This window comes from Nelumbo lutea, chromosome 8, assembly GCF_056320005.1.
Source record: "Nelumbo lutea isolate HS-2025 chromosome 8, American lotus-T2T, whole genome shotgun sequence".
Lineage (NCBI taxonomy): Eukaryota > Viridiplantae > Streptophyta > Magnoliopsida > Proteales > Nelumbonaceae > Nelumbo > Nelumbo lutea.
Window position 1 is genome coordinate 48,342,324 of NC_142691.1, and position 13,848 is coordinate 48,356,171.

General features: G+C 34.9%; 1 protein-coding gene across 1 annotated transcript; it reads right to left on the reverse strand.

Moving 5' to 3' along the window:
- Positions 1-1,410: 1,410 nt before the first annotated feature.
- LOC148844047 (vesicle-fusing ATPase-like) lies at positions 1,411-11,624 on the reverse strand. The gene is made up of 8 exons (XM_088956804.1): positions 11,531-11,624; positions 11,285-11,409; positions 3,916-3,974; positions 3,715-3,799; positions 3,297-3,429; positions 2,294-2,330; positions 1,939-2,032; positions 1,411-1,826 (listed from the first exon to the last, which is right to left on the reverse strand). Exons 2-5 carry the CDS (start codon positions 11,402-11,404, stop codon positions 3,349-3,351), a joined length of 345 nt encoding a protein of 114 aa, XP_088812930.1. The 5' UTR covers positions 11,405-11,409; positions 11,531-11,624; the 3' UTR covers positions 1,411-1,826; positions 1,939-2,032; positions 2,294-2,330; positions 3,297-3,348.
- Positions 11,625-13,848: the final 2,224 nt, after the last annotated feature.

Here is a 13,848-nt window from a genome sequence, read left to right on the forward strand (position 1 = left end):
TTAAGTTAATGGAAAGAGATTGACCATTTTGCTACTTTGATTGCCATGAACTCAAGCACTAACTTGGGGAAGCTTTAGCGTATGTTTTGTTTTGTGGGCATTGTGATTGGCATTTATAAATGTCATGTGATCGTCAAATCAACATTTAGCCCATCGTGTTGATTTGTATGTATAGATTCTCACAAAAGCTAGTCTTGATTTATGTGTGCACCCACAGTTGGGAGAAGCTTAATTTTAACGCATCTGCCAATATTAATCATTTATTAATTGTTCTACTGACGTGATGCCTAAATATGTAACCTAATGGTGCCTATTTGTCATAAACGGTCAACATTATCACATTTCTCAGTTTTAAAGACAAATCAAGTACAAACGTTTAGTTAATAAGAGAGACACTACAAATCGAGTACAAACCTAAAAGTTCTCTAAAAGTTCTAACCACAGTTTTCTTGACTGTTGGTAAAAACAAAAAAAAAAAAAAAAAAAAAAACTGCCGCTAAAAATACTTTTAGCGGCAGCCAAGGATATCTTTAGTGGCAGTCGCGACTGCCACTATATATATACATAACATGCATTTTTTTTAGATTTATTTCTAGCATCAGTTACAAATAAAATTTAAAAAATTCATTCTCCATTCAAAAATTTGAGGCACAAAAACATCTTAGTTTCAAATCAATAGATTCTTTAATACAAATTACATCATCCATTCTCAGAATTCATAACACTTGATTAACAAAAACTCCCAAAATCCAGCGAAGATGAATACTTGCACAAATGATGAAATCAAACTATTTGATTGGGTCCCACGTTCTTATAAAATGTTCAAAATAGCATGCTGTTTAAGAATACAAAAATACATAAAAATTCAAGTGTCACCTTTGAATTCTTTTCTCTTGCATCAATTTGTTTTACTACAGTTTGAAGAGGCTTCTAGAGACTCCTTTGGCTCAAACTTTTAGTTTTGAACTCAGCTTTCTAGTAATGGATGCATTTGAGATGCCTTTTCCTTTCCAATTCAAGTTGTTGGGTGTAATATTGGTCCTACACCTGTATGGGCACCGAATGTAGTCTTGTTTTTTATGCTATCTCAGCACACTATATGGTACTTGTATCATCTTTTTTCTTCAATGAAGATCTCTTCTTATTTTATAATAAAAAAGATGGAGTAAATTTAATGTTGCCCATCTTGCAAATTGGGGCTTGAGAACCTCAACAATAATGAGTCTCAATCAGCTAGATGCACATCCACAACAGCTTTTGTTATGTCGTTCAGGTTTGAATTCCAATTTTCCATGCAGCTAAACTTCAGATTTAACAGCCAGATAAGGATGAAAGTACCAAGTGTTGTCTCTGGAAGGGGCTAACCATCTAGAACAGCCACTTGGACTCCAAACAAGGCAACAAGCCCTCTATGAAAAGTATGCAGGTTACTTATATGTTTTTTTTGTCTATTTTTCGTTCATAAATTAAACAGATTTATTTGGTGTTCAAGTACCCTTACATGACCTACTTTTAATTTGGCAGCCTTTGAAGTAGACTTTCCAAGATTTTGTGGCAAGTTCAAACAGAGAGAACCTCAAGTGCCTATTTCCCATATCTGCATTTGTATCTTAAATCAGCAAAATGTTTATGAAAGGGATATAGACAATTGAAGGATAATGAATCTGAGGTCAGGTTATTTATTACTCAAGACACAAAACATAGTACTTCAAGGAGCCTCTTAGAGTAAAGACCCCATACCACATACTTCTCTATAATAGAAAGCTCACGTGTGCTGCAGTTGATATATACAAAAAGTTATGGTGGCTCGTCAGACTTCCAACGACCTGCATCAATAAGAAATGACCTCCAATTTTAAGATAAGTGCAACTTTTGAAGTATGTATGTAAATGCTTTAAAAATAACACATGCACATGAGATTTCTTTTGGAGGCCTTACAACTAGTCAGGTAGATGCCTCACCAGCAAGTTTGAATATGGGGTTGTCTCATAAATCACTAAGCTGAGACTTGCAGCATTCAAATTTAAATTTCCTGTGCATATACTCAAACAATAAAAGGCTTGAATTACACAATTTAAGCAGGAAAATTTATGTTGCTGCTCAACCACTAATTTTGAGCCTTTCTGAACAGATCAAAGATGCAATTGTAGGACTGCAATAAACCATTTTCATTTGTTTGTTGAAAATTATAGAGCTTAGCTTGATCTCCATCCCCATACCACTTGACTCTGTTACTGTTCTTGTTACTATTATTTATAATGTTGTTGATCAATTTAAGCAGCAGTTTGCATACCTTGAGCATTATGGAAATGGCGCAACAGTTAATCCCCCTGAGAGGCAACATGCATAGTAATTAATTCATGATTCACAAATTATTCTAAGCAATTAGAGGTATAGCTTGAGTGAAAGGAATCAGGCCTACATAGTCAACTAAAGGAATTTTTTTTGGTCAAAAAAACAATGTGATCCTGGCCTCCATGCTGAAATATAACCCCAAAATATCAATACACCAAGTAGCAAGTTTTTCCAATGAGATGTTGGCTACCAAACAACAATATTTAACAACAAATGCCAATGCTAACTAATTCCACATGCAATGACAACTAATAAAGGGAGAAAAAATCTGGGACTCCAGCAATAAACATAGTCAGAGCCATTTATGGTAATTGCAAATGAAAACACCATGTGACAAATCAATCCAGAGTCATCACAGTGGCTATTAGTAATTTATTAGTGAGTTCATCAGCTTTGAGGTTCGAAGTCTAACCATATAGAATTGGAGAGTAATTTGTATGCTAATTATGAAACGATTTTGTATCTTATACTAATTATAATCTTCGGCCTAATCTCTATTCAGTATGGCTATATATGTTTGGTTTCCTTCAAAATTCTCTTCTCTCATGTTCTATCAAAGCAAGCATAACATACGAGTCATGGACAAGGTTTGAAGAGGATTTATTTTTATTTTTTGGAGTAACACCCTTTAAAATGGAAAAAGTACTATTAAGGCTGACAGGTAACAATTATTGTTTTGTCAAGTGAATGGGGATTGGTAGAGTTCACTTCAGTCCATTCTAAAGTGGAGAACCAAACATGCACACCATCAACACTTTTTTTGGGGTTAAAACTTAATAGAAGCCAAACATTATACTATACCAAACAATGAAGACGACTAAAGAACTTGTAAAGAGCATCTGGGCTATAATAGCAGTACCAAGAAGCAATGTTTTCAATCTGCTGTCAAACATATTCAGCTTAAAAACATGTAGTTCTTTTTGGGGTTGGGGAAACATTACCGAAAAGGTAGTAGATTGAAAGTTTGAGTAGTGGCAGAACTGCACTCATTATTCAACATGTCCTATGGCTAGGGGTGTCAATGGACTTAACCTCAAGTAGAACCCAGGAATCATCAAACATGGAATATCTAACCTGAAACATATATTACAATTTAACCTCAAGCAACACAAGAGAAAAAAAGAAAAAGGCAGACAAAGTATAAGACTACTGAGCACCGATACCCTTAGGATCTTGGGGACAGAATGGTTTAACTTGAGTTCAAAATAGAGGCTTGGAATCCAACACTTTGTTGAATCTCACATCAAAGAAATGAAATTCTATGAAAGAATAGAATGGAGTTCTAAAGATAATATTTTTTTTCTAATCTATTAATTGTCTCTAGGATTGTCGACAAGGAAATGAAGCAGAAGGGAAAACCTTTGGAGGGAATCGTTTGAGGAAGACCAACATCTGAGAAATCAAATTTGAAAAACAAGGTCCAATTGGAACATGCTCCAACAACCTGCATCAATTATTTATATGACTGACCATTAAGATTAAAAAAAAAATTAACACAAATAGGAAAAGAAGAAAAATAGGAAATTATGAAAGCCACAAAATTTGCAAATCAGGAATTACCTTTCAATGTTATCAAGGATGATAATGCTCAATGGTGACTTGTACGCATCCTCAAAAACCTGTGAAGAATATCTGATCATAAATGGATTTAAGCTTTTTACAAACATGATTTTAAGGCCGATCAACCAGACAGAAATGAAAGTAAGACACTTCAATGGTGCACTGTATACAAGATTTCTTCTTATACAATTAAAGGCAACCCAGAAGATTGCACAAATCATTCTTCTTACTTGAGATGAATCAGTAAGACATTAATTAATCCTAGTTCCATTGAAGAAGGTATAGAAAATTAAGGGTTAATATAATAGGCCTTGACAATCAGAGCACATTTAGTGCTTTCGCTAAGGCAGATCATTTTTTCCACATATATCTACACTCATAAGAGACATTTGAAGTCAAAACCAAGAAAATGAAAAGAGGGAGGTTCAAATAAATTCTATAAATACTCAAAATGGGAAGAAGCATACTATCTTGACATAGGGGAAATCAGTGGCAATGCCATGATTTTGGTGGTTGATGCATTGGAGTCTAATGGAAAGTTGGATATCTGAATTTTTTATACCTATGAATACATCAGGCTAACAATGTTGGTTAATATAAGTCAAAATATTGGAATTTGATGATCTAATACATCTATACATGTGAATATGTCTAAAAGTTACTACAACTATCTCCTTATTTCAACTTATTATTTGCTCCTGCATAAGTAGTCAGTTGCTTTGTATTTTACTCCGGAACACCTAGCTATGATGATTACAATTATAATTGTTGGTTGTTTCAGAGCAGCCATGGAAGAGGCAGCAGCACTGCAACCACACCAAATTGAAATGATGAATGAGAATTAGGTTAATAAAGTTGGTTTAATTTTCAAATGATGAATGGGAATTAGGTTAATAAAAATATGTATAGGAATCTCTATTCATAGAATATACCATTTGAACTATTAGTAGTCACAAAGGCTGAACAAGACAATAAGAGAATAAATCTCCAACAAATGATATACATGTCAACTGCTTAGTGCTACACCGTTCTATATAAACTAGCTAAGGTAGTGACCCTATAACCAGATATTTCCCAATGAAATCAGAGTGTTCTATTGGAATAAGAAATATAAGGGTACAAATGCAATGAATTCTTGATTCCCAAGTGGGTTGACTAAAATTCTGTCAAACATTTTATCATTTAATTAATTTATTTTCTAAAAGAAAAAACAGTAATCATTCAGTTTAGCCACTTCCAGCTGTTACCAAATGGCCCCTTTCATAGAAATTATGCAGTTGGTGGATGTTAATGGTGATGGAGTGGATTTGAGATACAATTGTGAAGCGTGAAGCATATCCCAGTGAACAAGGAACAAGATAGGACTACCCTGCTTTCTTATTTTGAGGATTGAATCTTGAACTCTTGGGTGAAATGACTGTGTTTAACAAACTGTTGACCTTTTCAAGTTTATTTTTGTCTAAAAAATGGTGAACTAAAACCTTAAAATGCAAGATATTACTACTCCATGGATTTAAAGGTGAACAAATTGTTCTGTTCCAAATCCCACCATATGGCATTAATTGATCCCAGAAAGATCCATCTGGGCAAACCTATTACCAACTATAAATTATATGACCAGTAGATTCCAAATCCCACTAATACTTGCATAATATCAAACTTGAAAAGAACAGGAGCTGCTTCCCTCCAGTCGATAGCAAGTGTAGGTCAGCTAGTATATCATCTAGTACGTGCAGCACAATCTGGATTGCATTGCATCTCAATCCACAAAAAAAAAATGTCAAAATTTAATATAATGATGCAATCTCATATACAAGGGAAAAAGACCACAACTATGGAAGGAAACATATCATTTAAAAGAGTTAGTATATAGTCTAGTTTTGTAAACATAGAAGGGAAATTTGTATGGTACTATGGTATATACTCAGTTACTCACCGCTCAGTAATCATTTAGCATTTACATTTTTGAGAAAGAGTGTGTGCACGTGCAACCCAGAAATTGGTCAAAAGAAGACCTAAAAGATCACTATGGAAAGCACAATGGTGTGGTAAATACTTACCACGGTTGATGATTACAATTTTTTCCTGCGCTACTGTCCACATAAAGAATGAAACCATTGAAGAGAAATTAGCTTCCCACAGACAACACCAAGGAAATAAGGAATCCAGCAGTCCTATTAATGCATTAAGAACGATTTAACCAAGAAAAAAACTTCAAAAATTGCATATTCTAATGTCATCACCCACACATAAGGGCATTTCTATGCATCAAAACTCAGACGTAGAAGATAACACCCATATCAAAGAAATGTAGAACGAAACAATGCACACCACACTTTGTAAAGCCAAAATAGGAAAAAACAACCGATCAGATCAGATCTGATCTGATCTCCTTTCTCTTGAGTCCGAGAATAGAAATTATAAAATATACACCATCTGTTGGAGAATAGGAATTACATTACACTCAGTTGCACTTATCTCAGTCATAATCCTAACCATTTTGATTTGGCTACATGAATCTTGTCCCACCACTGCACTCTATTAAGAGCCAAGTTTACAAACCAAGTACAAGTAAACTTGTTGTTAGACAGTGTATGCCCTTAACTCCAATCAGAATGATGTACATTATGACATTTATTGTAAATAAATAAAGTACATATTTGATTCATGTTCTTGTGGTGTGTTTGATGAGACTAAAAAGAACCCTATTTTTGTCCCCTAATCTTCATCTTTTTACATTACTTTAGCACTTATATGAACTCATTACTCTTGTATTTCGATTCAGAGCAATAAAGAAGGAAATTGGAAGAAAACAGGGCAAATCGGGTGATTTTGCACAGTTTCGGCGACAGTCAGTAATCTGGGCCTAACTCTCAATTCTTGACTTCGAATTGGACAATTCAAGAAGCATTAGAAAGATGAAAGGAAGGCCCGCAACTTTTATGTTTTGGGTTTTGACAGATTCGGCCCGCATCGAGTACGAAAACGAGCCCGAAGTCGAAGCAAGTTCGCAGCTAGGCCCATTTCACAACTTAAGCCCAACTCGCAGAAGTACCTTGAAGCAGCCCAAGTTTTAAAGCAACCCAACTCGAATTCAAGAGTCAAGAGTCCAAATCTCGAATGCAAGTTCGCAGCCAGGCCCATTTCACAACTTAAGCCCAACTCGTAGAAGTACCTTGAAGCAGCCCAAGTTTTAAAGCAGCCCAACTCGAATTCAAGAGTCAAGAGTCCAAATCTCGAATGTAATCTCCAAAGAGAAAGTCTTATCAGATCTAAAGTTTTGAAAGTAATCCTAGAGAGATAAGAATATTGAGATTAGATCATTAGATAAGAGATATGATAGGATTAGTTCAAAGAAGATCAAGACTCCCTAAAGATAAGATGATCTCCTAGAAGGAATTGGAAAACAGCCCTCTCCTTTGGCTATATAAAGAGGGGGGCGAACCAACTCTAGCATCACTCACTCTCAGATCCAAGAGATCATCAAGAAGACCAAGAAGCTCAAGAAGGCAGTTCGGCTATGGAGAAGAAAAGCATGGAGATTGCGCAGATCATGAGCAGCTAAGCTTCTTTTGCCGGTTCAAGGGGGCAGGTTCGATTGTGTCAGTGTGAGGTTCTGTAGTTAATTTATTTTCTTGCTTTCTAATTCAAGTATTCATTGTTTCTTGTGCATATTTTTATTGGATGTTGATGTTAATTAGTTTGACAAACTGAATTAATGTTGATTTTCCTACTGCTATCCATGATTTCGGTGATCCGTAATTGTCACGAATAATAGTACAAGTAGCAATTAGGTTGATATCTTTTTGGGTCAATTGTTCGTGACAGCCTTTGACCAATGTTTTAACATGCTTCAACCTAAAGGAATCGATGGAACAAGATTCAGTAATTGCAACTATCTCAATTATTGTTATTTTGGTTTAACTGTTTTCACAAATCTTAATGCTATCACTGTTTAACATGGAACACTATCGTACCCAATTGAGTGGTGATAAGTGTTGATCGAATACTGGATTTGGTCAACTGAATTAGGAAAACACAAGGTTTATTATGACTATCCTAATAAATCTAAGGTTAAATGCTTGAATTGCAAGAATGTTGAAATTTACCTAGGATCGATGGCCAATTGATTCAACCCGAACCCTTGAACTAGAATTCGGTAAGACTGATTTTCTCTTGTTTGTTTAAGTGCTTTCTTATTCTTTTAATTTTAGTTATTAAATTTCCCCACTCAATTATAGTATCCATTCAGCTAATGCAGTGTAGGTTTACTTGAAACCTTGAACCGGACCAAATTTCCAGTATTGCCCTGGACCTTGGAGATTGATGGGCAAAACTAGAAAGTTACACCTGACCCCTATACTTGATTATGATACTGCACTAGGTGTCGGATTGGGCTGTTTTTGATATGACAATCAGTGAGATCCTTAGAGGGGGTTAAAAGCTGGGTATGTTGGCACAGTCTGAGAATTAATCTGAGTGAGTGATCATATTGACAGAATCAGCCCCTTTGTCGGACAAAGGTAATGATCGGGGATGCACTCTCTTATAGAAACCAAGACTACCAACAGCCGATTTCAATCGTTGAAATTTGTTTTGCAAAATATATTTATATACAGTTATACATATATATATATTATGGTTTTAAAATGTTAAAAAATGTTTTAATTCCCGGGATCCATGTGAGTAGAGAGTGCAACACTGTTTCTTGCAGCCGAGGGAGAGGTCCTCTCTTGTCGGGTAGTGTTTGATCATTATGGACTAAGAGGTTAAGTATAAAACCATTGAGGGTAATACCTGATGGGCTAATCTTGCATCTTCCCACAGTCTCTGGGTTTTTATAAGGTGGCTTGGCCCAGGGACCACTTAGTGTAAGTGTTGGGCCCATTAGAAGCCCATGTGTTGGGCTCAGGGGGTGCACTGTCCATAACAGTGTATTTGGCTAGGCCTTGTAACAGAGGTTGAACTGAACCCATGTGACTGATGTATAGATCAATGTTTGGGTCCCATGCCATACAAAGAAGCCCAACTGGGTAGCAGTTTGAAAGCTTACTGAGCACATAAGACTTATTGGGCCTAAAGCCCATTTCAAACTGGTTTAGTAAGACTAATTAAAGAATGGCGATTCTGGGATTTAAATGAGATTAGGAGAGAGTTGATCTAATCTGCAGATAAGATAAGGGTCTATCCTTATCACTTAAAGAGAGTCCATATTCAAATAAGGATTGAATCAGGAAACTCCTAATAGGATTAAGAATTGATCTCTTTAAGTATATAAAAGGAGGAGGGGGGCGAACCATTCAGTTAACTCCAACCCACCCAGAGATATCAGATCTCAGATAACAAAGAGAGAAGACAGCTACAATGTGACTGCGCCGATTTCTCTCTACGTTCTCCTCCTATTTGCCGCCAACTGCCAGTTCGATCTCCATTCTTGTAGGAGCGATCAAGAATAGTTCTTGATATCAGTCTTTGGAGAAAGGCTGATCTAAAGTCGTGCTCACTGCCTCCATCGAATTCTTGCTGAAGGGTTCGATTCTTAGGAAGAACACTGTTGATTCTGCTCCACCCTACACTGTGTCATCTTCAGTGGGAGCAGTCTTTGGAGATTTTCTTTGGGCGTGAACACCTCCATTGGGAGATACTGTTTCTCTGTATCAAGTATAGCCCTCTCCTACCTTTGGTTTCAGATCTGGTTCGATTTAGGGTTCAAAATTGATCATTGAAAATGCAGATTTTTTAAAACAGGAAATGTAATTCCCAGATGAGATGAGAGGAAATTTTTGAAATTTCGCCCAACCTACCTGCAGGGTTCGGCCATCCATATGATAGATCTCTCATCCCTTCACCTGCACCAAAAATTAATTTATCTATTTCCTAGACAAAAATCAGATCTCACTATCCAAATAAAGAATGCAAATTACCAGTATCACCATCTTGTAATTTCATAGACTGGATGCAAGGGGTTACACCCTCTAAGACATACATCCTACTATTGTTATTAGCCAAAATCCGAATCAAAACACACAATCTTTCCCTTTAGCATCCTGAATCTTTAATGGAAGGCCATTTGGCTGAGATATAGGGGAAAATATGCCTGCATATGGTTTAATGTTAAAAAAGTTCTTCTCAACATAGAGGGTAATTTTGGGTATGCAGTTCATGGTAGAAAACCAGCAATAAGGACATTTTTGAATCTTAACTCAACACATGCTTTTGGGAAAACTAAACAACCAATTCTACCTTCATCAGTGGCACTCAGAACCTTCTTGAACAATGGCACAATGGTGGAATTTGAACTTAAGATTACATGGTCAAGGGAATCATAGTGTAGATGCAAAGACGAATTATTTTAGAAAACAGAGTAAATTCAGACAATAAACTGTTAGGAAAAAAAGGTAAGTTAACATGTTTACGGATACTCTCCAGATATCTGCTGCAGTTCTTGATATATTATTCTTGGCCAATAACGTGGAAGCAGCTGGTTCTGCCTACTGGGGAAAGTGGGCATTTCTTAAGGCAGCTAGGTCGGGCTTCACATGGGCCCTTCCTAAAGAAAGAGCATCCTACCCACCTTTCCCAACAATCTCAAAATCTAACAAACTTGAAAATTAATTATACATCAGAAAGGGTGAAGGAAACCTGACTCTCAAATAGCCAAATCACGACACAGAAAAATGGGGAAAAACTAGCCAATTTTCAGGCTGCGAGTTCAATACATCAACATTCAGAGATTATCGTCCACTATTCTTAAGTCATAGCTCTTCGGCCCTTGTAACAAATTCATTCTTTAGTTATAGAAACGCCGAATAGAAAGTATGCCCTATACAGTGGTTTATTCAGCATCCAAAGACACAAAGGCATGGTTGGGGAAAAAAACAAGATAACGTATTATAATATAGTAACCTTTGACCATAAGAAGTTAGCTTCAAATCAGAGACCCTCCTAGAATCCATCAAAAATTAAATCCATCTCTTTCAAAAACAAAAGTAGTAGTAGAAATCAGTAAAAGAGCAGCATGTATCTTCAAAATACCTAGAGGCGAACTAGTTAATTAGAATATTACCCTAAAATGCCACGTCTGTCACTCCAAAGAAAAATAAACAAAAGGAAAAATCTCCATAAAGCCATAACACAGCAAGAGAGACCATGATTTCAATTTGAACACATAAACAGAAGTAAATGAGAAGAAAGTAAGTGCAAAAATGAAGAGAAACAAAACCTTTTAATAGAAAAACGGAGATGATAAACCAAATGGATCAGTGATGAGAATAACAGGGAATAGAAAAGGTCCATAAACCTAAAAATAAAGGATTAGCATACACTAAGGAACAAATAAATAAATAATTTGATTGAACTGGATTAGAACCTGGATTATGCTAATATCAACATAAAACGACAAGTAAGACTGTGAGAAAAGGAGCTTCATATACAAGGAAATCTGCCGTTGCCAATGTCGTCGCTGGTTGGGTGTTATTTGATGGTGCATGAGAACTGTGAGAAAAGATCGAAAAGAAATTAGAAATGGTAACTCTAAGAAAGAGAAGAGCGGGAATACGAATTGCAGAAATGGTCGACTAAGTGAGAGAGAGAGAGAGAGAGAGAGCGGGAATACGAATCGCAAAAATGGTCACCCAGAGAGAGAGAGGGGGAAGAGTGGGAATACGAAAATGTAAGGAAATATTGGAGTAGGAGGGGGGAAATCTTGTGTTTTAACGTTGGGGGCTAAAGACTTAACTTTCTAGCGGCAGTTGCTTATGTGTCACCTAAAAAACTGCCGCTATTGAAGATTTCTCCTGTAATAAGAAAAGAAGACATAAGAATTGAGGCAAAGGAGGGTTTGCTCCCTACGGATCGGCACTATCCCGAGGAGCGCGATTCATGATGCTTTAAATATTATTTTTTCTCGTATTTCTAAAATTAAATATTGGATTTCGTATATTAGAAGTTTTAGAATAAAGAAAACAAGAATTTAAATATTTATGTCAAAATTATAGTTATAAAAAAATTTAGATATTTAACATAAATGGAATTCTATTTATTCTATATTAGAAAGTTGCATTTCTTATAAATAATTTTTTACTGATTTTTATAATACAAAAATGCCACATGGTAATATACTTAAGGAAGACTAGGAAATAACAATTTGTTTAAGAGATTTTTTACACATTTTTTGTGATAAAACTAATGAATTTTTTGGTGTTTATTACCCAACTAGTTGTATTTTAGTTAATAATTTATTTATGATTAATGAATGTTTTGAAAAATATAGAAAAAATCCACAATTTAAAAAAGTTGTTGAAGATATAGAAAATAAATTTAAAAACTATTGGAAGAAAATTTTTCATCTTTATTACTTAGCTACAATATTATTGGATCTTAGGATTAGGAAAGATGGTTTAGATGTTTTACTTGAATCATATTGTGAAAATCTGAATGTTAAAATTGGAAATAAAAAAGAAAAAATTAATAATTTATTATTTGAAATGCACAATTTATATGAATCTCAAATGGCAGTGCATAAGAAAATTGAAACTTGTACAGGTGCAACTTCCATTTTTGAAACATCTAGTTCCAGTGGTGGAAAAGAAATTTTTTCTCAAATAAGTAAGAGGTAGAAATCTACTGCCACATTATTAACAAGTTCATTTACTGAACTTGATTTTTATATATAAGCAGTTTTTTTAATTTAGGTGATTCCTTCAACTCAGAGTAAGTAAATAATTTTGAAATTTTAGCTAGGTAGAGTGAACATGGAAAAAAATTACCCATTTCTTGTCGCCATGGCACATGATCAATTAAGACTTTCATTGTCTACAATTTCTTCAGAGTCTTATTTTAGTGTAGGTATTAGGGTGCTGGACGACAAAAGAGTTTGCATGAATGATGAGAGTCTAGAGATGTACATATGCTTGAAAGATTGGTTGGATGCTGAGGATAGATTGCAAGATAAAGGAGGGCATGCCATTTCACTTCATGTTTCACCAAAAGAAGATGATCAAAGTCAAGGAGATGCAGGTGAACTTAAAGAAAAATTGTGATGTCAATATCTTTTTTGTATATACTCAACAATTGTATAGCATTTTTTAAATTAATGTAAAATTTGTTTTTAAATTTTATTTAAATTATTTGTTATTTTTTCAACAATGTAATTTTTTATTTTCAATTTATATGTTGTTTTTATATTTTATTCCATTTCCAATATTTCATTGTTCAAATTCAAGTGAAATAAAACTTTAAATTTTTGCATCATAAGCTAGTGATTGGTTCTATTCTCAATTTTAAGAAGGTTTTTAGTCCCTCCAAATACTTTCATCTTCCCATTGAAATGGGCAGATCCAAAATTGTCATTTTCAATAACATCATTGAGTAGCAAATAATGCCATCTCTTTAATTGGTATTGATTTGTACAAGTATACGTGATAGTGACTAAATACCAATATTAATTTGCTTTTGTCTTCTCATAAATTCCTGATAATTGGTGTTAGCTACAAGAGTGTTCCACTTTGACAATGCTTTCCATCCATTATGTATTAGGAGTGGCAAGTCATTAGATCAATCCTTGCTGGAAAGTTGAAATCACATGCCATAATAAATTTCTTCCTTTACCTCCCAAATCTCTGAAGCTAAATAATGCCTTTGTTATTCTTGTTTCTCTTTATTCCAACTTTGTTTTCTATAACCAAATTAAGTTCCTTTTTACTTTTCTTGGGAATTAAGAATTTAAATTTTAAATACACCAGCGTCATTCTTTTTTTTTTTTTCAAGCTTGATAAGGCAAATTCATTGCATAATGCTCAGTGAACAATCAGAATGGATATATTCGTTCAAGAAAGCAGGGGACATAGGCCAAGTAAGAATACTAGACAAAGACAAACCATAGCAAGTTGTAATGTGCAGTTCTTTAGTGGCTAATTTTGGTACAAAAGACAC